The 22,754-nt window shown below is 62.9% G+C and overlaps 1 protein-coding gene across 1 annotated transcript; it reads left to right on the top strand.

Annotated features, from left to right (window-relative positions):
- Positions 1 to 2,027: 2,027 nt before the first annotated feature.
- Positions 2,028 to 21,199, top strand: SLC25A1 (solute carrier family 25 member 1). Its single transcript, XM_067307339.1, has 9 exons — positions 2,028 to 2,142; positions 14,777 to 14,884; positions 15,287 to 15,386; positions 16,268 to 16,406; positions 17,239 to 17,323; positions 17,644 to 17,748; positions 18,309 to 18,424; positions 19,009 to 19,082; positions 19,563 to 21,199. Exons 1-9 carry the CDS (start codon positions 2,028 to 2,030, stop codon positions 19,675 to 19,677), a joined length of 957 nt encoding a protein of 318 aa, XP_067163440.1. The 3' UTR covers positions 19,678 to 21,199.
- Positions 21,200 to 22,754: the final 1,555 nt, after the last annotated feature.

The following is a 22,754-nucleotide window of genomic DNA, read 5'->3' as shown; positions in this document are numbered from 1 at the left end:
CTCACTGGCTTATGTAAAAAGCAGAATAAGGTGAATAATAGCTTGTTTCACTAAACGAAAAACACGCAATTTTTCTTCCCCTTACTTTCTCGGTGCTGGACTCAAAGTGAAGAGGTGACTGTGTCCATATGGCTGTGTTGAAGTTGGAGCATGACCGTAAACATGAGCCTCGTGGTGGTGTTAAGGTGCCCCTGGGCTCTGTGCTTGCACAGGTTCGAGTGGTCAGTGCTTGTCCGGAGAGCGGTGCTGGGGCGCAGACCGGGCTCTCGTGCCGGTGAAGGTGCACTAACGTCTTGCTGACGGGGGCTTTGAAATTCGGTAGCGTGCTTGGCAAGTGCATGAGGGTGTGGAGCACAGGGCCTTCCTGTGGCTACAGGTCTGTAAAGCAAAGGGATCCAGATAATCCTGCGTGCTGAAATGGGTCTCTAGCTGCCAAGCATTACACAGAAAACGAAGCTGTATCCCACTGCTAATTTTGTCCAAGAAAGCTGAGTGGGGTGCTGCAGTGGAGTCGGTGGGCAAAGGAGCACGCTAGGTTGGATGGAGTCCGTCCAGCTGCTCTCCTGCGTGACAGCGGCTTGGAGCGAAGGTGAGTATGGAAGAGTGGTCCTGCCCACCGCCGTCCTGCCCACCAGCCTGAGGCTGCATCTTGGCCATCACCCCTTAGTCTCGATACGAGACACCTTGGTGGATTTGCCTCTGTGACTGGCAGAACTTGTTCTGAACTGGTTTGTAGTTTTGGCCTCCTCTTCTGGGCATGATTGCTGCAAGGCAAGTATACGTTCACTTTCAATGCTAGCAGACTAAAGATGCTTCTAATTCCCAAATTGTCCTTTCTGCCAGCGGCTGAGCCGCAAAGCCGCAGCCGTACTACTCCCTGCAGCGGTGGAGTTAACTTTCTCGTGAGGCCAGAGGCTGGCCACCGGCCTGCCATCGCGGCGGGTCGCGAGCCTCGACAAGCGGAGGCTGAGGTGGCTGCTCCGGGGGTGAGGGAGAGCACAGCCGGCCCCTTCCGGGCCTCCAGGATCCAGCTAGCCTTCCCCGCTTTCCGTAAAATCCAAGACTAAAAGGAAAACATGAGTTTCTCTCCACCCCTCTCCTCGGCGTTCTTGTACGTACAGCTTTCGGTAGGAGCGAGGGAAGGGCGGGCTGTCCTCCCGCGGCTGCGGACGAACCCCAAACAAGTAGGGGCGAGATTTGCAGGAGTTAATTATTTAGGAGCAGTGGATAATAAGTCCCCAAAGTTAAACTAAACGTTATCCGGAACAGCTTCTGCGAGTGTCTGTGAGCTCGCAGGCAGAGAGACTCGTTTAACTTGGGAACGTTTTGGTTTCTTTTCCCATTACAAATGTATGTTGAGGGGAGGTCATGTGCGGTTGCTGCCCTGGGAGTTGCCTTGTCTCCCCTTAACCTCCCTTTAACCAAAACCGGGGTGGTTAAAGCGCTGGTAGGCGAGGTGAATAGAGGCACCCTTTGCAGGGCGCTCGGGCAACGAGCGCCGTGGAAAATTGAAATGGTTATTTTTAGGGTGCTTTTCAGCAGCTCGAGCTGGGGGCTGGGGTTGCTGCGTTGCTCCAGGAGCGGGAGCGGCCGGGGGTCCTGCGCTCGTCCTCGCCGATGGCTTTTCCCAGGGGTTTCGGGGGAGCGGGGCACGAAACCGTTAATTTCAGGGCTTGTCAAGCTGAAGACGGAAACCAGCTGAGTTATGTTTCTTGCTCATTTTTTTCTTTGTGTTTGTTTTTGCTGCTGTTTTGGTGGGGTTTTTTGTTTCGGTTTTGGTTTTTGGACGGTTCGAGCTGACTTTCCGGGCGCTGCCGCCCGCGGCCGCTGGGGCCCCGCCGCAGGCCGCCGCCGCGGGGGGGGGGGGGGGGGGGCAGGACGGGGGGGGGCAGGACGTGGGCGTGGCCGGCGCGGCTCGCCCCGCCCCCCGGCGCCGCGCGAGGACGTGACGCCGCGGCACCGCCCCGCGGCGGGCGCGGCCCTGAAATAGCGCCGCTGCCGCCGCCGGGCCGCGCAGCATCGCGGCCATGCCCGCCGCCGCCGCCGCCCCCCCTGCGGCCGCCGCCGCGCCCCGCCGCCTCGCCGCCGCCGCCCCCGCCGGCAAGGCCAAGCTCACCCACCCCGGCAAGGCCATCCTCGCAGGTGAGCGCGGCCGCGCCCCGTCCCGCGCCCCGGGGGGCGGCGGCCCCTGCCCGCCCGCGGCGGCTCCGAGCGCCCCGCGCCGCCCCCGCCTTTGTGTCCCCCGTCGGGCGCCCTTCCCCGCCGTTTCCACGGGCTCCGGGGAGGCTCCGCGCCCGGCGGCGGCGCTAACGGCTTCCCGCCGCCCCGTCCGCTGGCGGCGGCGAGCTGAGCGGCGCCCTGGCGGCTCTGTGCCGCCGCGGGCGGGACGGCGCAGGGGGAGGCGAGCGGCCCCCCCGGCGACGAGCCGCCGCCTGCGACCGTCCCTTTGTCTGTCCGCCGGCCCGCCCCGACGGCAGAGCCCCGGCCTCCCGCAGCGGCTCCCGGGGGGGCACGAGGCCCGAGCGCCCCGCCGCCGGTCGGGCGCGGGCTGCCCGTCGAGGGGCGGCGCAGCCCCCACGCGAGAGTCTTCCTTCAGGTGAGACCTGAAGCGGGGCGCGCCGGCCCCGAAAGCCGGCCGGGCTCTGGCCGAGCTCCGTGCTGCCGCCCTCTCCGAGCGGGCTGTTCCCCTTCCCTTAAAGGGCTTCTTAATAGGACTTAATCCAAGCTTGGGGTGGGAAAGACGTGATATTGACTCGCTGTCCAACCTTCCCAGTCTCTTCCAACTTGCCGCCTGTACGTGGTGCGTCAGTTTATTCCCTGCCTGGACCGAGCACATCAGGAGATGTTCATAGCTCTTGCGTGGCTCTAATGGGGAATTATCAGCCCTAGATTGCTTATCGGCTTACTGTGAAAGAGGCAGTAGCACGGGACCTGCCCTTCTGTGCCGTGCCAGGACAGTTGCAGTGGGTGTGCCTGGAAGGTGTGCGGGTGTGAAAGAGGGGGACATGGTGCTTGCAGCCTCTGCCAGGAGCCAGGCTGAGCAACGCAGCGTAAAGCTGCACGTGGCCTCACTTGGAGGAGCCCTTGTTGCGTCTGCATGAGGCTGCAGCAGTGGAAGAAGGACCCTATTGAGATGCTAGTCCTTTCCTCCTATGCAGCGAATCAGTGTAATTGGTTAATGGGCAGAAGTCCCAGCCAAGCCTCTGTGGCATCTAATTGCATTAAAGAACCACATACGTGGGAGAGAGCTGGTGTTAACTCTTGGCATCCCAGTCTGTGCCCAGCTATCCATCCCTTTGCTGGGGGGATGCAGTGCAGTTTGTGGATATCTGTGCTGACCTGAAGGTGTTTGCTGATGTTCCTGGGGTTTCTCAGGCAACTGTCTGCCTGCCCATCAGGTGTCTGTGCTCTAAAGCCCTATGTTCTGGAGAGCTGGAGGTGTTCAAAGTGGACTAATCTTACTGTGCTGTGTTTAAGCTGCCCTGTCCTAGTACCAGTGGAGTTAAATATCCAGCTGCCATCACGCCGTGGATGGATATCCACTGCCAGACATGAGCAGTGTGAGTTTGGCATTCCCTAAGAGATGGAAGCAGAGCTCTTGCTGCTAGGAGCTCTCCTTCAGTTGTCACAAAAGACAAAGGAAAAGTTAAAAGTAATTTGTGAATGGGCTTGTATTTGTCCAGCTTCAGTTGTCTGGAGTTGTATGCCAGGGCAGTGGTTCACCTTGCTGTGACCACGCAGCCTGTGCCTCTGCTGAGAACGCTGCTGGCAAGCGCATCCGCGTAGCCTGAGCGGTGCAACCTTCCTGGCCGACTGGGTGGGCATCGCTGTGTGGACTTGGCTTCAGAGATGCTGCGCTCTGGGAAATCTCAGTTCTTCCTCTTAAGCAGGGGAATGCCTGGGGGGGTTGGGTTCCTGCTGTTGTTTTATCCCTATGCTCCCTTTGAAAGAGAAAGAGCCCCTGGCCTGGCTCTGAATTGATACTCTGAAGTTGGTTTGGGGGTCCTAATATTGGATCAGAAACAACACAGCTGTATGACACTAAGGTTCAACATAGCCTTCCTTAGTTTAAGCTTGGTTAAAAGACTGACTGCACACACAAGGACAGGCTTTATGCTGAAATGAATAATAGCTATGTCTTCACCTTCCCTGGAGGTCTCCTTGCTTGGTTTTTGGGCACCACAACACGTTTAGGTCAGCTTGAGACCAGCTTGCAGGGGACTGTTTAGAGCCCAGCACGACTGGTCCTGGTCTCAGTGTAGAAAGCAAACTCCCTCCCCCCTGCCCTCCTTGCGAGGACTTCTCTCCTGGTTAGCAGAGGCTGTCTGATGAAAGGCTCTGCCTGCCCTGCCCAGAGTTAAGTACAGCCTTGCTCTGGTTTTAGCCAGCTTTGAAGCCTGAGGTCTGCTCAATCCCACAAGAGCTACCAGCTGCCTTGCTGCTGGCCTGCGGTTGGTACCGCTGTGAGCCATCCTCCCCAGGGCCGTGGGCTGGTGTACTATTGCTCTTCCTGCCTACGCGTAACCTTCCTTGGCCAGGGAGACAGCACTCCTAGATGCTGTCCTACGCTGTTCCTGATTTGGAAGGAGCTAGAAATGGTTGCGGCTGTTGCTCTGACGTTTGCCAGGGCACTGAGCACCGCTGGGAAATGGCAGTGCCCTTGAGTGGTGGGCACTGAGATCCCACCAAGAGCGCTGGCAGGAGTGAGAAGGGCCGTCACCTTAGGGCATTTAGCGCATGCCTTCAGCAGGGAGCCTGGGATCACTTGGAAAACAAAGCAGTAATTAGGGCTCTCGTTTCCTCCTCTTTGCTAATCCCTTGATATGATCTCTCTTAGGTTCTGTAGGAACAAGAGGGAAGTCAGGAGCTGGGTGTGAAAGCTGTGACTTGTTCCCTACAGAGTAGGACTCCTTTCTCAAATGTGCCAAGTCCCTCTGGGCTGCCAGGGTCACCTGGGGAGGAGTGAGAGAGGTTGTGCTGCTTGGGGATGGCTGTGAGTCCTGTGTGTTCGCTGGCTTCTTCTGCTGTTGAGATGTACATGGATGTCTGTTGGGGCTCATAGAAGAGTAGATGTTCCCCACACACACCTTGATGCTAAATTAGAGGATTCAGACAGTGAGCCCAATGCAGCACTTTGTTCTGAGGGCCACGGGAAGGATCAGCGAGTGCGGAGGGAACCGGTCTTGCTAGGTCTGCTGGTCCTTCACGTATCATGCTGGGCTGAGGTTTCCCCTGGAGATCCGGTTGCTGGAGGTGCCTCCTCTGACAGCCATCAGGTTTTTGGTGAGTGGGGCAAAAGGAGCACGCTGTCCTTTGAGCGCATCCTTGCATGCTTATGAGCTCTTGTGGTCTGCAGCTACCGCAGTAACTTAGAGCAGACCCCAGGCCTTGGAGACTGTGGTGGGGGGAAGGAGGCTGGCAAAGCCCAGGACTGGGAAACTGCATTGGGCTGCTCAGTTTCTTCAGTCTGAATTAATTCTAGGTGAGCTGGGGTTAAATCCAAGCCTTGAAATGTGTGTTTCTGAGACTTTCACGTCTGCTCTGCTTGACATTCTGCGGGGTACCATTTTCCCTTGGTTGACGTAAATGATGAGAAAGAGCCATCCGTCTTCCTCGAGATGATCAGCACGGCGAGCTGACAGCTCAGGGATGTTGCAGCATCTCTCATGTCTGGTGGCCCTGTGCAGTGCATGCCAATGTGTAGTCCCTGCTCTGGTGACCCTGTCCTTGTTTGGCTGAGGTCTCAGGGCCACCTCCTGTCAGCAGGAGATGGGTTTTGCTGCCTGTTTTCTCCCGCTATGCTCCTGTGCCTTGTACCGTCAGGTCCCAGCTGTCATTCCCCCCATCCCTGCACCCACTGATGTCTCTGGGCCAAATCAAAGGCCTCAGAGAAATGTTTCGCTTGAAATGACCAGCGAATTGCTCTGAAATGAAAGATCAGAGCATCTGGCAAGTGACTAGTGCTGTGAATCAGCCAAGGTGCCAGCATGTTTAAGGTGTTTTCGCCATCCTCCACCTGCACGGAGTCGCAGAGCTGAGCCTGTGCTGCTAACACCAGCGAAGGCACCCATGTCGGGGTGCGAGGTGTGCAAAGCCGTGGCTGGCCGAACCATGGAGGAGGCTGGTTGAGAGCTCCTGCTGGGACAGGTTGTGCCAGATGCCCCTGTACTTGGGCTGTACCTGGAGCTGCGTGAGGGCGCTTCCCATCCCTGTGCTGGCTGCTGGGGGGCAAGACTCCCGGGGGAAACCTCAGTCCCGGCCGTGTCCCTTCACCCCATGCCGGGGCTGAGCTCCCATTGACCTTCCTTCAGGAAGTGTCCAGCAGCCCTCAGCTCTGATGTCAGCTCTGTGTCACCTTTAGAAAGATTTTGGATGTGTTTTTGTGTAGGTGCCTGAAGTGGGGCAGGGGGGCGGCCAGGAGCCAGCATTTCCCCTGCGCTGGTCTTGGCCTCTGTGCTCGCAGTGGCTGCGGGGGTGCCAGGAACGGTGCACAGGTAGGTCCTGAGCCCAGACTGCGGGCCTGGCCGGCCCCAGGGGAGATGTCTGCGCTGAAGGCAGGGGATGCTGTAACCAAAGGCAAAAGGAAATGGCTTTTTTTGCTGTTACTTACAGCCAAGAAGTTTAAAATATATTATAAAATGAATTATTGCATTATTGTCCAATTGTGAAGTAAATGCAAAGAAAAAAGATGAATGGGGGAGTTGTGGAAGAACAGCCTGTTGAAACAGGGCAGTTCCAGTAAGATTAGGGACAAGTTACTCCATCCTGGTCCACAGTATTATCTCAGCGCTGTTTGCACAGGGCTGTTTACCCACCCGACAGCGCAGGGTACAGAGGCACGTTTCATGTTTGTAGTTCAGTGTATCCCCGATGGGGCTATCAGGCTTTTGCCAGCCTGGCTATAGCGTGTTACCATGACGAACGTGGCCACGTATGTATTTACCGATGAACCTGATGAAACCCAGTGCTCCCTGCTGGCCTTAACCCAGGCCAGATAGGAGATGTGCCAGGGGCCTGGATGCCTCCAGCGCTGTGGATGGATGTTTTCTGAGCAGAGGTGACCTGTTGCGGGATGCTCATTTTCCCCCTCCTCCTAACGGCGATGCAGGCAATGGCCTGGTAAGCTGGTTCCAAGGAAGCAGCTATGCTGTGAACACAGTGCTCCCCATCCTCCGTGCCTTTTCAGATGTCCTTCCATGGAGCAGCCCAGTGCTGGTTTTCTCTGAGGGCTTCAAATGGAAAGTGAAAGCCATTGAGATACTTGGTTCATGGGGCACGTTGGCGGAGCGGCCCGGAAGGGATCCAAGCGAGCCTGCCGCAGGGAGCGCACGGCCGGGCTGGCCCCAAGCCCTGGCAGCTGCACCGGTGCCGAAAGGCAGCTTGCGGAGGCAGAGGCGTCCCAGGCATGGTGCCTGGCTCCGGTTTCGGAGCCGGGCTCCTTCCCTGATCCCATTTCACAACACGGCCTGCAGACAATTGCAGCGGCAGGAGGGAGAGGGCAGAAGCCTGTTAAACCAGTTTCACTGCTGGAGAAATGGTACAATTTCTCTACTGCTTAGCTTAAGTAATTCTCCACTGTTTAGCTTAATTACACTAAGTGGGTGATGGCTCAAGTGCAGAGTAGCTGGCACTGGTGGATCCAAGAGAGGGCCTGTTTGCTCTGCAGCGGGGAGAGGGGCCAGCACAGGGCAGATTTGGGGGCAGGAGATGGGGCGCAGAGAGCAGTAGTGAGCTGGGGATTGGTATTTCTGACTCGCTGATTCTTAGCGCCCTGATGGGCTTTGGTCTGTATTTTTCAGCTCTGAAGGATGCCCTGGCGGACAGGGAAAGGCGCAAAGTACCCTCAGGAGGGCAGGAGCTGTAGGTATGGCGTGTGCGAGGCAGGCAGGGCTGCCGGCGCTACTGTGCAGCTCCGCGCAGCTTGTCTCGAGGCTCAGCCGCTCGGCTCGCTCGCACCTTCCTGCACCTTCTGCAAGCGGGACGGCTGCCCCGGTGCAGGTGGGGACCCGGGGATCGGTTTTCTCCACTGTTAGGGACTGTGAAGAGCTAAGAGCTTGTCTGTTCGTTCCCAGTGGGGCCTCGAGCTCCAGAGCCCATGCAAGGGGAGTGTTTCAGGTGTGGGTCAGCCCTGCTTTCCTGACCGTGCTGCAATCGGAGCTCTGCTCCGCTGCTTCCAGAGCCTGAGGAATAATTACGCTGGCCTGATGAAAGGATCCTGTGAAACCTGAAGTCAAAAGGAGCTCTTTGTATGGAAATCAGGTGCTCGTGTATCTGTGTGTGAAACTGCCCTTGAAATGGAGAGGCTGAGATGGCTCTCCAGGCGCCTGCTTTCCATCAGAGCCTGCGGACACCTGCTGCTCCGCTGGGAGGAGGGAAGGTGCACGGCAGGACCAATGCAGGACACCTCTGCAGGTGCAGAGGGCCGTTGCACCCTCCTATTCCTGATGGGAGCCTGTGCTGCTCCCAAAAAGAAGATGATGGATGCTAACTGGGGTTTTGTATGGGGGTACCTTGCCAGGGGGTTCTTCTAGCCACGGCCACTCGGTTTGTGCTGGTCCTTGGGGTGGTGCTGGGCTCTGCTCATCTCTCCGAGATGCCCTGTCCCCCCACAAGCCGTGTCCTCCCACCCTGGCGCTAATCTCGTCCTTGGCACCGTCCTGAGCCCGAGCTGGGGACCTGCATCGGGATGGCTGTGCAGAGGACGACTGGTGGTGTCCCCAGGGCCTGCCGGAAAGCTGCGTGCAGACTGGCTTTGTGCGCGCAGAGGCCCCGGCTGGGCGCGGTGAGATCCTTAGCGAAACGTCTGGCTGTGCTTGTGCTGTCGTACGCTGCGGGGGATTCACGGGGCCAGTGCCCTCGCGCTGTCCCCAGAGCCCCGTCCCTTTCCTCCTTCCTGCCAACTCTCCAGAGCAGCGTTCAAGAGCTGCGGCCGTGTCCCCGGGTGACTCTCCAGGCCTGCCTGCAAAGGGGCCTGAAACCTATTCCGGGAAAACAAAGGCAGTTGTTTTCTGACAAATGCATGTTTTTCCCTGCTCTCCCTTTCCAGCTGCTTCTGCAGAGTCAGGGTTGCTGGCTGTTTGCAGCCGAGATGCTTGCAGGCTCGCTGCACGCAGGGAGCAAGTCCCCGGCCGGGGAGCGCTTTGCCGGAGCGAGCTGGGGAAGAGGGAAGCCCCCCCCGCGAGAGGCACCCTCTCTCCGAGGCTGGGCAGAGTGGGAGAGCGTGACCTTTGCTGAAGGACATCCTCGCTCCTTTGGCTCTGCTGTATCCAGCTAATAGCCGCGAGCCTTGGCTCCGAGTCCGGGCTGTGCCTTCACTGTCTCTTGCTCTTTCACCTCCTAAGTGATTAGTGTTGGCTGCTCATGCTGACTCTGCAGTGTTGCAAGAACTAAAGCTGTCGGGTAAAGTCCGGGTAAACAGGTTGCAAAGCCCTCTGCACTCCTGGCAAGGGAGGCGTGTTGTGAGGAGCCAGTGCTCAGCTGGCTTGTAGGGAATGGAGCAATTTATTTGCATAAAGTAGGTTTTTGTTGGAATGAAACGGCATAGGGAGAGGAAGCTGAGAGGGGAGGGAAGCAGCTTTGATCTCCGTTTGAGTCTCCGTTCCAGGGAGAGAAGGGGCTGGACGTCGGGTGGCTTGTGCTGCCCTGCCTCTGCAGGGAGAGGAAGAAAAAGGAGAAAATTACCCGAAGTTGCAGGGTGACTCTCGAGTCCCTGCTCAGGGCCCCTTCCTGTGGGATTTGGGGCCTGGCCCTGCCGCTGCCAGAACATGCTGAGCAACACCTAGGGGCAGGGAGGGGAGCTGGCACTGCAAGCGGCACATGTCCCCAAGCAGAGCCAGGGAAAGATCCTCCTCTGGGTGTATTTCCCCAGAACAGGCCCGTCGGGCTGCCTGTTAATTCAGTTACGCACAAGCATCCGCAGGAGTCAGCAACCTTTGCCCAGCTGGTTCCAGGGAGCCGCGAAGCAGCGGGTGGGAGCTCCTGGGCCAGCCTGCTCCCGCTGCTTGGTGCCGCTGGTCTCCCGTGCAGGAATGGGGTTTGCTGCAAGGCGCCAGAGCGGTGCGTCCCCGCAGGCAGCTGCCCTTCGGGTGACTGCAGGATGGGGAGATCCTTTGCATCCAGCTGCCTGTTTGAGCCTGGGGGTGGCTGCTGTGCGCCGCCAGGCGACAGCGGTTAGGAGAGCCGGGACACAAGCTGGTGGTGTGGTCGGCCCTGCATGCGCACCTTGGGCTGCCGGCGCTCTCTGCTCTCGGAGCTGAGCGTGCTGCTCGTGACGAGGGACTCGCTGGCGCCCTGGGTTAGACCCGCTGTGCAGGCTGCGTGTCCTGCCTGGTGCTCCCGCGCACCCTGGCTGCAGGCGTTGCTGGCCCTCTGGGAGCCCCCGGGACGCTCTGGGACCCTGCGAACATGGCATTGCCCAATGGTGTGGAGTGGAGAATCCCTGCCTCTGCCCTGCCCTAAGGACGAATGTCCTTATCCCGTGCGGCTGCCGAGGCGATGCACTGGAGCTGCGGGTGCGTCGCAGGCGGCCGCCCTGAGCATGGGCGCTGCAGGGCCCGCGGGCAGCATCCCTCTCTCGACATCGCCTCTGCTGTTCCCTTGGCCTGCCTTGACCTCAGGTGCTGTTTTTCCCCCTGGACTTCTGTTTGCGTTTCACATGTTTTCCCCGATGCTCGGCCCCGGGAGGTGCCAAGTCAGCATCTGGTGCTGGCGGGAGCAAGGGGAGGAGCGGCGGCACAGCAGCCAGGCCTCCGGGCTCAGGGATGCGGCACGGCCGTGCCAGGCTGGGGCCGGGCTGGGGGCGCAGGCGACCCGGCGCGCTTTGGGCGGGAGCTGTGGGCAGCAGCAACAGACGGACGTGCCGGGGGTCGTTTCCGAAGGAGCTGCGTGCTGCGTGCCATGCTCCGGCTCCCAAGCTTTGGCACGTAACGCAGACCATGGGCAGCAGGATGAAGTGTCTGCCCAGGCCGTAGCCCGGCCCCAGGTCTCCGGGGTCCCTTCAGGGACCTGGAAGCGCTGCTCGGTTGCACGGTGCAGGAGCAGAGCAGCTCCCTCTGCCTCAGGGGCAGCAGCCCCTTGCGTTGGCGCAGGTAACTGGACCCGAATCCGACCTGTGACAACGGCACGAATCACCCTGTGTTGAATTAGCAACAGGAGCAAAGCAAGCGACGGAGGTGCAGGAGTTCCAGTGGGAAGTGGCTAAGAGCAGGTGGCCTTGGAGCCCGGAGGAGCATGCTGCCGCTGTCAGCTCTGCCCCACGGCTGCCGTCGTAGTGTCACCCAGCCTGCCGGGAGGGAGCAGTGGCGCTGAGCAGGAACAGATGATTTATGGCTCTTAAAGCGTTGAGGACTAGAAAATTGCGGCATAGCAGAAGGGTTTGAAGTGCCCTTGGCAGCGCCCAGGGTGTTCGCGTGGGCGCAGCAGCGGGGGCAGGTAGCGCAGCTGGCACGTAGCAGCACGGAGGAGAGCGCTCGGCACTTCGGAGACCGCTGCGCCCGTCCGGAGGGTGCCGCTCCTTGTTACGCCGAGAGCTGCTCGCCCGGCACCCGCGAGCTGATTGCACCTTCCTCTGGTGCCGCTGAAGCCAAGTGAGACGTGGAGGCCTGAAAGGCTGCTGTCGTCACCCGTCGCTTCCTCCTGGTACCCGTCTCCGCCTGCTCTCCTCCCCGCGCCGAGCGGAGGCAGGAGTCCTGGAAGCTGGGCGAGCTCCTGGGGCGCGACTGGGCTCAGCAGCTTTTCCTCCCCGCCTGGGAACGCCGAGGGGCTGGGGAGGGAAACAAGCGGCCTTTGTGCATGCTGCCGGGCTGCCCTGGCGCCGCGCTCGGCCAGGCGGCGATCCCCCCGCACCGGCAGGCACCGGCCGCGGCTCGGGGCGGCCTCCCCGGGCACCGGCACCCCCTGCCCGCTGGGGTGGCTGCGGCGATGGCTCGCTGCCTGCGCCCCCTCCCAGCGCGAGGCCGGCGTCTCCCGCGGTGCTGGCAGCGGCGAGCCTGGCACGGCTCCTCGGCGTCTCGGGGAGGATGAGGCCGCTTGTTCTCACATCTGGGGAAAAACCCAGGATAAGGCTGTGCTAAGGTAAGTCCCGGCCAGCTAAGGAGGGAGTGCGGTGACGGTGTTTTTCTTCAAAAGGACATGCCTGGGATTTTCCTGAGATTGGGAAAAAACAGTGCCGCGTGATGGCTGCCCGCCTGCTGGGGATGTCCCCGAGCCGGCAAAAGCAGCTGGCGCTTGGAGAGCGGCTCCGTTCGGAGGAGCCCGTGTGCGGGAGCACCATTAGCCCTGCAGGTGCTGAGCTCACCCATCCGGTCCCAAACCTGCAAGCGGCAGAAAAACATAGGGAAAGTAGGAGCTGTCAGAAGCCTGAATGCGCTTGGGGGTTTTATGGTTTGCCGGGTGGCTTTTGAGAGATCGTGGGTCTTCTGGAGCATTGGAGGCCTCGTGGTGGTACCGAAGAAACACCATGTCGGAAACTTGTCTCCAGTCTCCTGCTGCAGGAGCTGGGGCTTCCTGGGGACCAGACCCATCTCCCGCGGGTTTCGTACAGCGGAGAGGGCCGCCTCGGCTGAGCTGGGGCGCGCCGGGCGGCCCTGTCCCCGTTTTGGGCTTTTAGAAACGCCCTCGAGTTCTGCCTGCGGGCCTGGAGCCAGCCCAGGAGCTGGTGTCCGCGTGGGAGCCGGCTCTGCGGGCGCCCGTAGTGCTCGGGGCCGCACTGGGCGTCGGGCACCCGCAGGGCAGGCTCCAGCCGGCCTCAGCGGCGGTGGCGGCTGCGGCTGCCCAGGGCCTCGGGGCAGGGTTAGCTGTCGTGCGGGGGTGCTGGGGAGCAGCTCGTCCAAAGCAAATGCTCCACATGCTTTTTCTCCTGATGCAGCTAGCCACAGGCCGTTATGAAAGACCCTTTTTTCCCCCCTCTTCCTCTTCTGATCTTTTGCAACAATTTCAGCGTGAGTCATGTTTGGGAGAGGTGGTTTTGCCAGATGCGAAGCGCCAGCGTGCAGCGAAGTCAGGGTTAAATCTGCCGCCGCGTCCTCAGAGGCTGCAGCGAGCAGAGATCAGCCTGCGCGAGCAGCCGGGGTCGGCGCAGCAGCGCAGACCTGCTGCTGCTCTCCAGAGCTTCACGCGTGCAGAGAGGGGCAAAGCCACCTTGAGCCAAAAACGCTGACTGCGGGGGTGCTGGCAGCATCTCGAGCTGTAATGCGTGGAGGGGACGTCTTCAAACAGCGCAATCAATGCGCAGCAGCTCCGCTGCGTGCGTGCGGGCCCGTGCAGGGCGCAGGAGGGGACTGATTGTAATTGCACGTCCGCTGGAGCGGGGGGTCTGCAAATGGGCTCCTGCCGGGAGCTGGTCCGCCGGAACCGAGCGGGAGCAGGTCCCGCTGCTGGGGTGCGTCGGGGCTGTGCCGTCCCGGTCCTGTGGGCCCCGTGCTGCCCTCAGGTGTGGGGCAAGCGCCGCTGAATTTGGGGTGAGCATTGCACGTCGCAATAGGAATGGGATTTGGGGGGTGGGAGGCGCGTGCGTGACCCGTCGGATGCTCTGCAGTCCCTCGGCGGTGCAGCGAGCCCCGGGGCGGAGGGGAGAGCAGGCGGCGCAGGGAGCCTGGGAGCAGCTGGTGCAGGGAGCAGGGCTGCGGCCCGGGGGCTAAAGGCAGAGCGGGGCCGGGAGCGCGGAGCCGCGCAGCCGAGGCCTTGTGCAGCGCCGTTTGCCTTCGTCTTGTTTGTAAATCACCGTGTCGGCACCTCGCCACTGGGGCTCCAAAGGGAGGAGAGGCGCCTTTCCGGGGGGACTCTGAAATCACTGCTGTGGGTACAACGTTTTGCCCTTTCTCACCCCCTCATCTGTTCGCTCCCCTTTTCCGGCTCTCCTGGCCTTCCCGCGCGGTGCCTGGCCCGGGGCCCTGCTGCCGCGTGCAGGCTCCGGGTTGGCATGAACGGGGGGACCCCCAGCACGTGCAGAGCTTTCTCCCACCTTTCTTGCTTCACGGAGGCGTTAGAGAGCCGGGGCCGAGGAGGAGGTGCTGCGCCTGGGGCGGGAGAGGGATTTAGGGGAGCAGCCAGAGCAGTGCCTGGCGGGTGCACCGGGGCGGAGGAGTGTCGGAGCAGTCCTCCATCGCTTGTCGCTTATCCGACCCCTCCGGAGGTCTCCAGCAGCCTCCCGCAGCGTTTCCCCCAGCTCCGTGGTGAAAGGGTCGTTGTTCTCCCCCTGGGGACGCAGGGGAAGGTGCAGCCAGGTCGCAGGCGCCGTTGCCCCGCCAGCCCCGACCCAGGAGCTCCTGCTGCTCCCCGGCCGGCATCTGCCCGCAGCACGGCGTGAGTTTGTGCGTGTCCGTCTGTCTGGCCTTGCCCGGTCCTGCTGTACCCTTGTGGTCCCTGCAGCCACCAAACTGTGCTACTGAGGGCTTGTGCCTGTGGCCAGAAATAGCAGCGTACTGCTCGTGGTGTGCTCCGCGTGAGAGCAGGGCCCCGTGGCGCCGGGTGGCCCCGAGCCCAGCCCTGAGCACGTGGCCATCGCAGGCCCCTTCCTCGCCACAGCTGAGAAGACATCTGCACACAAGGTGCCAGTCAGTGAAGGAGCAGTTGCTTCTAAGAGCACCTGAATGAGCAGTTTCCAAAGCAAAAGGCTCATTTGCTAACTGCTCGCGGAAACCTGGCCCTTCCCGGGAGCCAGAGAGCTGCGGTTTGTCTGTCCAAGCTGGCGCCTGTGCCGCTGGGTGCTGGGGCAGGTGCAGCGCCGCAGGTGCCGGCCACGCTGCGGGCCCCGTGTATCCCCTGCTCTCTCTTCTAGGTGGCCTCGCGGGAGGCATCGAGATCTGCATCACATTCCCCACAGAGTATGTGAAGACGCAGCTGCAGCTGGATGAAAAAGCACACCCGCCCCGCTACAAGGGCATCGGTGAGCGCAGAGCCCGGGCGGCGCGGGGCAGAGCCCGGGTGGGTCAGGCGGGGTGTATCTGCGTGGGGCCACCGGCACCAAGATCTCGCTCCCCGCCGGCAGCCAGAAGTTGAGGTCTGGCGCTGCGTGAGCGTGGCCCGGGGCGAGCCTGGCCCTTGAGCAACGCTGGACACGCGGGGTCAGCAAGGGTGCTGTGTGGCCAGCGCCTCCTGGCCTGTGCCGGCGAGGCAGCCCTGCCTGAGCCGGTCTGAAGGATCTGGGGGCTCTCCAGGGACGTGGGATGGAGCCAGCGGGATGGCAATATGCCTCTCTGCAGGTCTCGCAGTCGGCCGGGGGGAAGGCGAGCGCGTGGACAGTGCTTGGCTTGTCGGGTGACGCCTCTGCTCGTGTGCTCTGCCCCAGGCGACTGCGTGAAGCAGACTGTCCGTGACCATGGGGTTCGCGGGCTGTACCGGGGGCTCAGCTCGCTGGTGTACGGCTCCATCCCAAAGGCCGCTGTGAGGTAGGTGTCCCCGGCGTGGAAGGGCAGGAGGCAGCGGGGCCGTCGTCTCCCAGGGGCCGTCCCGCTCGGGGAGCGGCTCGCTGGTGCTGAAGGCCGCTCTGCCCAGCAGGCTGTGGCCATGCCAGCCCTGCCGCAGGTGCGTCCCGCATGGGGAGGCAGAGCAGGGTCTGTCCGGGCGCCCCCCGTGCCCACTGCGGGGGGTGCTGCTGCGGGGGGGAGCCCTGAGGAGCAGAGGGGGACCCCAGGCAGCGGTCACCAGTGGTTTCAGGCCTGCTGAAGGCGGTGGGTTTGGCCCCAGCATCCTGAGCTGCTCCTTGTCGGAGCCGGCTGCTTTTCGGGGCAGTGTCCGTGGGAAGCCCTGGCTCCAGGGAGGCCCTCCCGTCCCCCTGGGGCCGCCTCGCCGGGAAGCGAGTCATCCTGGCCCTCCCCCAGCCCCATCGCGATGCGATGGGTTTTTTCCGGGCGGTGGCGGAGAAGTATTTGTGGATCAGTGTTTGTCCTCTCAGGCGGTGGTGAGTCAGGATGGGCGGCCGCTGGACCCAGCGAGAGCAGCCCTGCCGTCCCCCGTAGTAACGCACGGCCGGCAGCGAGCGCCTGAGCCAGGGCGCTGGGGAGCTGCCTGCAGAAGGACACCAGGCACCTCACCAGCCATGCCTGGCCCTTGGCGTTGCCTTCCCCCTCCTCGCTGGCGCTGGGCTGATTTGGCCCCCTCCTTTCGCTCGGTGCACGGGCTCTGCCGGGCTGCTGCTCGTGACGGCCCTAGCGCCCCGTCTTCACGGAGGCAGAGGGTGCTGCCTGCTCGGAGAAGGGCATCGCCCCCCCCCGGGGTGCCACCCCATGCCCACGCGCCCTCGGGGTTGGCACTGCGGCCTCCTCCGCAGGTTCGGCATGTTCGAGTTCCTCAGCAACCAGATGAGAGACGAGCAGGGCAAGCTGGACAGCACGCGGGGCCTCCTCTGCGGGCTGGGCGCCGGCGTGGCCGAGGCTGTGGTGGTGGTGTGTCCCATGGAGACCATAAAGGTAGGAGGAGAAGCCAGCTGTCCCGGGCTGGGGGAAGATGCACCCTTGGCAGTAGCCAGCTGTGTTGGCCGGGGAGCCAGAGAGGTCCTGTTTCGGGAGGGAGCAAGCACCTTGACGCTGCTCTGGCTTTTCTCCCACCCGAGTGTGGAGAAACCAGCCTGGGGGTTGGATGGATCTGGAGTGAGGTGGAGCTGGAGATCCTCTGGGTTCGGGTGCCCCCCTGTGGTGGATCTCTGAGGACATGGGGGGAGGCCTGGGTTTGCTCTGCTTGGTTGGTTTCCTAAGGGGAGTCCTGAATTTGGAAAGTATAACGGAGAAATCGGACCCCAGTGCTATTGTCCCCTCCTCGTCATCTTGCTCCCAGAGGAGGAATCCCTCTGGGCTTTGCTCGGGAGCCACCACCAGTTTTGACACTGTAAAACCTGCCCGGTTGCTTGCCGAGATAGATGCAGTGACCCGTGCCGAAGCCTCTCCTCCCCGCGGTGCATCCCCGGCACCGGCCCAGCCTGCCCGGGCCTGCCTGCTCTCAGCTGGCCCCGTCTCGCACTCGGGTTGCCTCCTTGCTTCTCGTGTCCCTGCTGTGGATTCGCACGTGGATGTGATCCCTGTGGCCTCTGTTTTCAGTTCTCCAGCTTTCACTCTGCAAAACGTGCTGCTGGTCCGGGGGCACAGGCTTCCCCCCGCAGCCTCGCTCGGCGTCACCCGGCCTCGCGGCTCAGCTCTGGTTTTAGCACTGTCCTCGGAGCAAAGCAAGAGGTGGCCGGCAGCCTCCTCGGTTCAGAGACAGTTCTCCTCTCGCCTCAGCTGGGACAAACATCTTGTCTCCCCGCAGGTGAAGTTTATCCATGACCAGTGCTCCCCTCAGCCGAAATACCGCGGCTTCTTCCACGGCGTGAGGGAGATCGTTCGGGAACAGGGTGAGTCCCCGGGGAGCAGGGCTTCCAGGTGCCCCCGCGCCGTGGGGATGGGGCAGGGGGCGGGCGACGGGGCACAGGCTGGGACCTGCTCCCTTGCCGCCGGGGCTGGGAGCCACCTCCGAAGCAGCAGCCCCGCGGCGCGATGCTGTCCCTGCTTCAGCAGGGCTCCCCCAGCCTGCGCCGCGAGTGGCCTGGCAGCGTGGGGAGGCCAACGGGGAGGTGATGTGGCGGTGCCACCTGGGACCCCGTTGGAGTGGGGCGCCCGGGGTGGTGGTTAGAACGAGGTTGGGGCTCCCCTCCAACGCCATCCCTTGCTGCAGGGCTAAAGGGGACCTACCAGGGCTTAACTGCGACCGTCCTCAAGCAAGGATCGAACCAGGCCATTCGTTTCTTCGTCATGACATCTCTCAAGAACTGGTACAAAGGTACTGAGCCTCCAGCCCCCACCCCTGCCTCCCCCGGGCCGCCCTGGCTGTGCCCACCTGCTCCCTGAGCCCATCTGTGGGGGACATGGTTGGAGTTTCCACCAAAGCATCCTCCCTCCTTGACCTTTTGTGAAGGAGAGGAAGATAAAGGCGGGGGGAAGGGGTGCCCCCAGCTCGTGGGGCTGAGCTGGCCCAGTGCTGGGGCTCCCAGCTGGAGCACCACCTTCCCGCACCCCCACCCCCCCCCCGAGTGCTGCATGGGACTCTGGCACCACCAGGTCCTCAGCTCTCCAGGGCTGGTACCGCCAGACGGTGCTCACCTCCTGCTCCCTGCTCTGCTCTCCTGGGGTTTCCTTGCTCCTTCCTGTCCCTCCAAACACCCCGGGGCTCCTGCTTGCTGCACAGCAGTAACCCTGCCCACGAGCCAGTGAAACTTGGGGACCTGCCTCTTGGGCTCCATCACTTCTGCCGTGCTTGTTGTTGCGTCTCCTTGCTCCTTGTTAGTGCTCTGCCCTCCGCTCCTTGCTTTACACTCCTTGTTACTCTCTCCTCTTTTCCAGGGGATGATCCCAACAAGGTCATCAACCCCTTCGTCACGGGGGTCTTCGGAGCCCTTGCAGGAGCTGCAAGTGTCTTTGGCAACACCCCCTTGGACGTGGTGAAAACCAGGATGCAGGTGCGGCACTGGTGATGTGGGAGCCCCTGTCGCCTCCTGCTCCCCCGCCTCCTCCAGGGTGTTTAGCCGGGGGGGAAATGGAGAGGTTTGAGCCCTAAAGTGCTTTTTCTGGGGCTGTGGCTGACCCTGCTGGCTCTTGAGGGCTGCACCCAGAGCAGCCCCTGTCTGAAGCTCAGCAGATGGTGCCTCCACTGCACCGCTGTGCGGCCTCGGGACCCCTCTGCGTTTGGTGTGGTTGAATCGCTTGCTGCTCTGGGTCACGCAGCTCCTGGGACAGGCTCCCGAAGCTGTGGGAGAAATGGGGAAGGACTGCGTTTTTTGAGTCTTGCAGCAGCGGGCTCTGTCCTTTTTGGCCTGGAGGACGCGCATGGTGCCCTGAAATGGTTTAGTCCAAATGGCAGTGACTCTGCCTTTGGTAGGTATTTGCACAGGCGTGGAGTATGTCCCTGCCAGGGTCAGAGGCCCAAAGTGGCGGACAGGGTCAGTTCCTCCCGATTAACCTCCGGCTCCCTGCGTCTCTCCCAAAATCCATCCTGGGCACTCCCCAGCTCCGAGTCTCTGACCCTTTTCCTTCCTTCTCGCAGGGGCTCGAAGCACACAAGTACAAGAGCACCTGGGACTGTGCCTACCAGATCATGAAACACGAAGGGCCCCTGGCGTAAGCGCTCGCAGCCGGTCCCCAGGCCGGCGGGGAGAGGGGTGGGAGCGGGGTGGCCCCAGGCTTGGGGGGCTGCGAGGGTGAGGGGAGCGTGTGGGGTGAGGTCTGGGTGCAAGAGGACAAGCGGTGGTAGGGAGGAATGGCTGGGAAGGGAACGTGAGCCCACTGCAACTTCTGCCTCATCCCTGGGGGTGCCGATGGCTGCTGCTCGGTGGGGGTCCCCGGCTGCACCCTGCCCTGCACCCATCTGGGTGGGCAAACCTCCGGGAGGCGGTGCGGTCTGCCCGGGTCCCGCTCCCGGGGAGGGGACGGTAGGGGAGGGCGGCCCAGGAGGAGCTGCGCCCCGCTGCGTGCCGTGCCGCTGGCCTCTCCCCCGGGGCTCCTGTCCCGTCGTCCCGGCGGGGGGAGCCGAGGCAGGGCCGTGCACGCCAGGCCGTGTCCCCGCACGGGCGCCCGGCTCACCGCCGCCTCCCCCGGCAGGTTCTACAAGGGCACGGTGCCTCGCCTGGGCCGCGTCTGCCTCGACGTGGCCATCGTCTTCGTCATCTACGACGAAGTGGTCAAGTTCCTCAACAAGGTGTGGAAAACTGACTGAGCCTGGCGCGGGCCGGGGCGGCCGCGAGGCAACAGCTGGAGAAAGATGACCAACCCCGGAGGAACCGCACGGACCTTCCCCCAGGCGCTGCCAAGGGTCCAAGTCTCCCACCCCGCGTGCGCAGGCTGGGAAAGCCCCCCGGCCCCTCCAGCCCCCTCCCCTCACAAACCCCATGGCCTTTATTTATGGGAAGGAGTTGTGCAGCAGTTTACATTATTCGTTGCGTGATAACGTGACCCGGAGGGAGGGAGGGAGGAGAAGCTGTCTGCGAGCGCCCCAGCAGCCGGGCCTGCCGGCCGCCCGGCACTGCACTGAGTCGCTTCGCGCCCCGAGGGAAGCGCCAGCCCCGACGCCCCGGCTCGGCTCGGCCCAGCGCTGCTTCTCCTGCCTTCGCGAGAACCGGCTGTCGAGGGCGAGGCGGCCCGGGGCCCGGCCATGCCCGCGGTCCCCGGTGGCGAGGAGCTCGCGGCGAGGGTTTGCCCTCAAGCAGAGCTCCCCGCTGCGCCGGGACCCGTGTTTTGGGGTGGCCGGAGAGGCCTCCCGTGAGCTCCCCCGGGCACCTTGCCCTTGCGGTGCCGTCGCAGCTGGCGGAGGCTCTCGGGGCTGGTGCTGGAGGCTGGGAGCAAAGCGCTCGGCCTCGCGGCGGCTCCGGACCGTGCCGGGCTCGCGAGCCCCGTGTGGCCTGCGGGAAGGCAGCGGCAGCCCCCGCGGCAACCCTCGGCCGTGGCCCGGGGCTCCCCGGGGAAGCGGCCTCCTTCCTCCGCTGCACCGGCACCGCAGGCGCCTTGGGGTGCAGCTGCCCGTGGGGCCCGGGCTCTCCCTGGCCGGGCCGTGCTCAGCTGCGGCCGGGAGGCGTCTCAGCCCCCCCGGGCTGCTGAGCAGACACTACCCAAAATTGCATGGGCCCTCCTTAACTTTCCTTCCCGAGGGGATGGGTTTGGGGGGAGCGTAGCGCCAGCCGGGCCACCGCAGCGCCTGATGTTTACAGTTGCACCGCGCGAGAGACGCGGGCGAGGAGGCGCGACCGTGTCCCGGACGTGGGCCCTGGGGCGCCCCTGGCCTGGAGCCCGTCCTCCACCCCGACGTTCCTTCTGCACATTCCCTGCCCGCCCCGCTCTCCCGCCGTCCCCTCCGCCGCGCCGGCGGAGCCCACGGATGGGGATTTCCAGTAGCTTACAGAGCCTTACACTGACCTAGTAACACTTGCACTGCAGTTGGGGGACCGGAGCCCTGCCGCGGCCCCGTGCTGGGAGCTCGGCCATTCCAGATTCGTGCCAAAACTTCCCGCGGGAGGAGGAGAAGGCGCTGGGGAGCGGGGACCTGGGGCTGGATCTTCTGTTTCTTTACTGTGTTGTCAGTAACAAATGCAGCCTTAACACTAGTGTATGGGAGGGCGAAGGAGGAGACGGGAAAGCCTGGGAAAAGATTTACTTTTGGGCTTTCTGCTCTTAAGCCAGTGAAGGTTGTTTTTTTTATTCTGTTTTACATTTGCAACTTGAATAAAATCGGTCTGGCTTCAGAAGCTGTGCTGGAGTCCAGGCAGTGTCCCTGAGGGCAGCGAGCAGCCCTGGGGGTCTGTGTGCGTGGGGGTCTGTTGCAAGCACCCGGACGGGGCTCGGTGTCTGCGCCCGCCTCCGGTGCCATCTCCATGGCACGCGCAGCTCCTGGCGTGTCCCTCTCTGTCCCTGAGCAGCCCAGAGGTTGGCTCCAGGCGCTGCTACGGGGAGGTTCCCGTGCGGCAGCCAGCGTGGATGTTGCATTTGCCGTCTCGATCCCTGCAATGTCCCTGGCAGGGAGGTGACGCCAGCGCTCCAGCATGGCTCTCCCAGGCCAAGCTGGCAGCCGGGGGCGAGAGTGTTGGCAACAAGCCAAAGCCGCCTGCTAACGGCTTCTCTCCCCGGGCTGCCACGGGCTGCGAGCCTTTGCCCTCGCGCATGGGGAGCTTTGCTCGGGCCTTTCCCGCGCTGGGGGCAGCAGAGGCAGCGGCAGCGCCAAGGGCCCCAGTTGCTGGTGCGCCGGGACGCGGGGCTGGACCGTGGGGGCTGCAGGCGCTCGGGTGCCGTTCGCCCTCTGGGCATAGCCAGCAGCCGCCTCTGCTGATTTGAAGGTCGTTTCCCCTCTGGCTTTCACTTGTACCGAGCCAGGCTAGGAGCTGGTGCTGCTTTGGGATGCTTTTAGGCAGCTCAAGGCTTGAAGCCCCTCTCGCCCCTGCCTGCAGCCGGGGCTTGCTGAGGCAGTGAGCGAGTGCCAGAAGAGGAGCCTGCTCTCTGCGCTTCTCTTCGACTTGGGGGAAACCCATGAAGTCCTTGCTCCAGCGGCTGTGCAGGGCCGGGCCCCGAGCTCGTGGCTTTGCTTCTTCGGGCCTAACCCCCCAGTCCCGTGTTGCTCGTCTGCTGCTCCAGCTCCTGGGGTCACGTTTCCTCTTGCTGTCGTGCTGCCGCAGCTCCAGAGGCGCTGTAGGAGATGCCCAGCAGGGCCTGGAGGCTGCGTCTCCATGCCATGTCCGTGTGCTCCAGCTCTGCCCCGCTGTGGCATTTTGGGGCTGGCTGCTGCCTGCTCGGCTGCGGGAGGCTCACGGGGTGACACGGGGCACCGGCTGCGTGCGGCCGTGTTGCCTCTGGCTGCGCAGGATGCGTGCCGTGCCTGACGGCCGCCTGGCTGTGAGATGCCGTAATAAACTGGAGCCTGCTGCAAACCGCCCGCGTTATTCCTGGCCGTGGACGGGCCGGCTCGGCGCGGCTCAGCGCACGGACGGCACATGCAGGATGCCATGGGCTGCTCGCACCCGGCGGGCCCCGTGGCCTCCTGAGTCGGCAGCCCGGCTCTGCGGCTGTCTGCTCTGAAACTAAACACCCGCTTTTTTGTCTGGGGCGTCGCTTTGGAAAGCAGCGTGGGGCTCACTCTGTCCGGGAAGAAGCCCCTCTGGCAGCCAGCGCCAGGCCCAGGCTCGGCAGAGGCTGGAGAGCGGGAGACGCGTGGGAGGGGGCCAAGGCGGGTCGGGGTCCTGGCAGCAGGGGGGGTCACGGCAGCACCGCGTGGAGTGGGCTCCCGCAGGCGTGCGCGGCCCCGGCACTAGC

The sequence above is a fragment of the Apteryx mantelli genome, chromosome 17 (genome assembly GCF_036417845.1).
Source record: "Apteryx mantelli isolate bAptMan1 chromosome 17, bAptMan1.hap1, whole genome shotgun sequence".
NCBI lineage: Eukaryota > Metazoa > Chordata > Aves > Apterygiformes > Apterygidae > Apteryx > Apteryx mantelli.
This window is presented reverse-complemented; position numbering and strand designations above follow the sequence as displayed.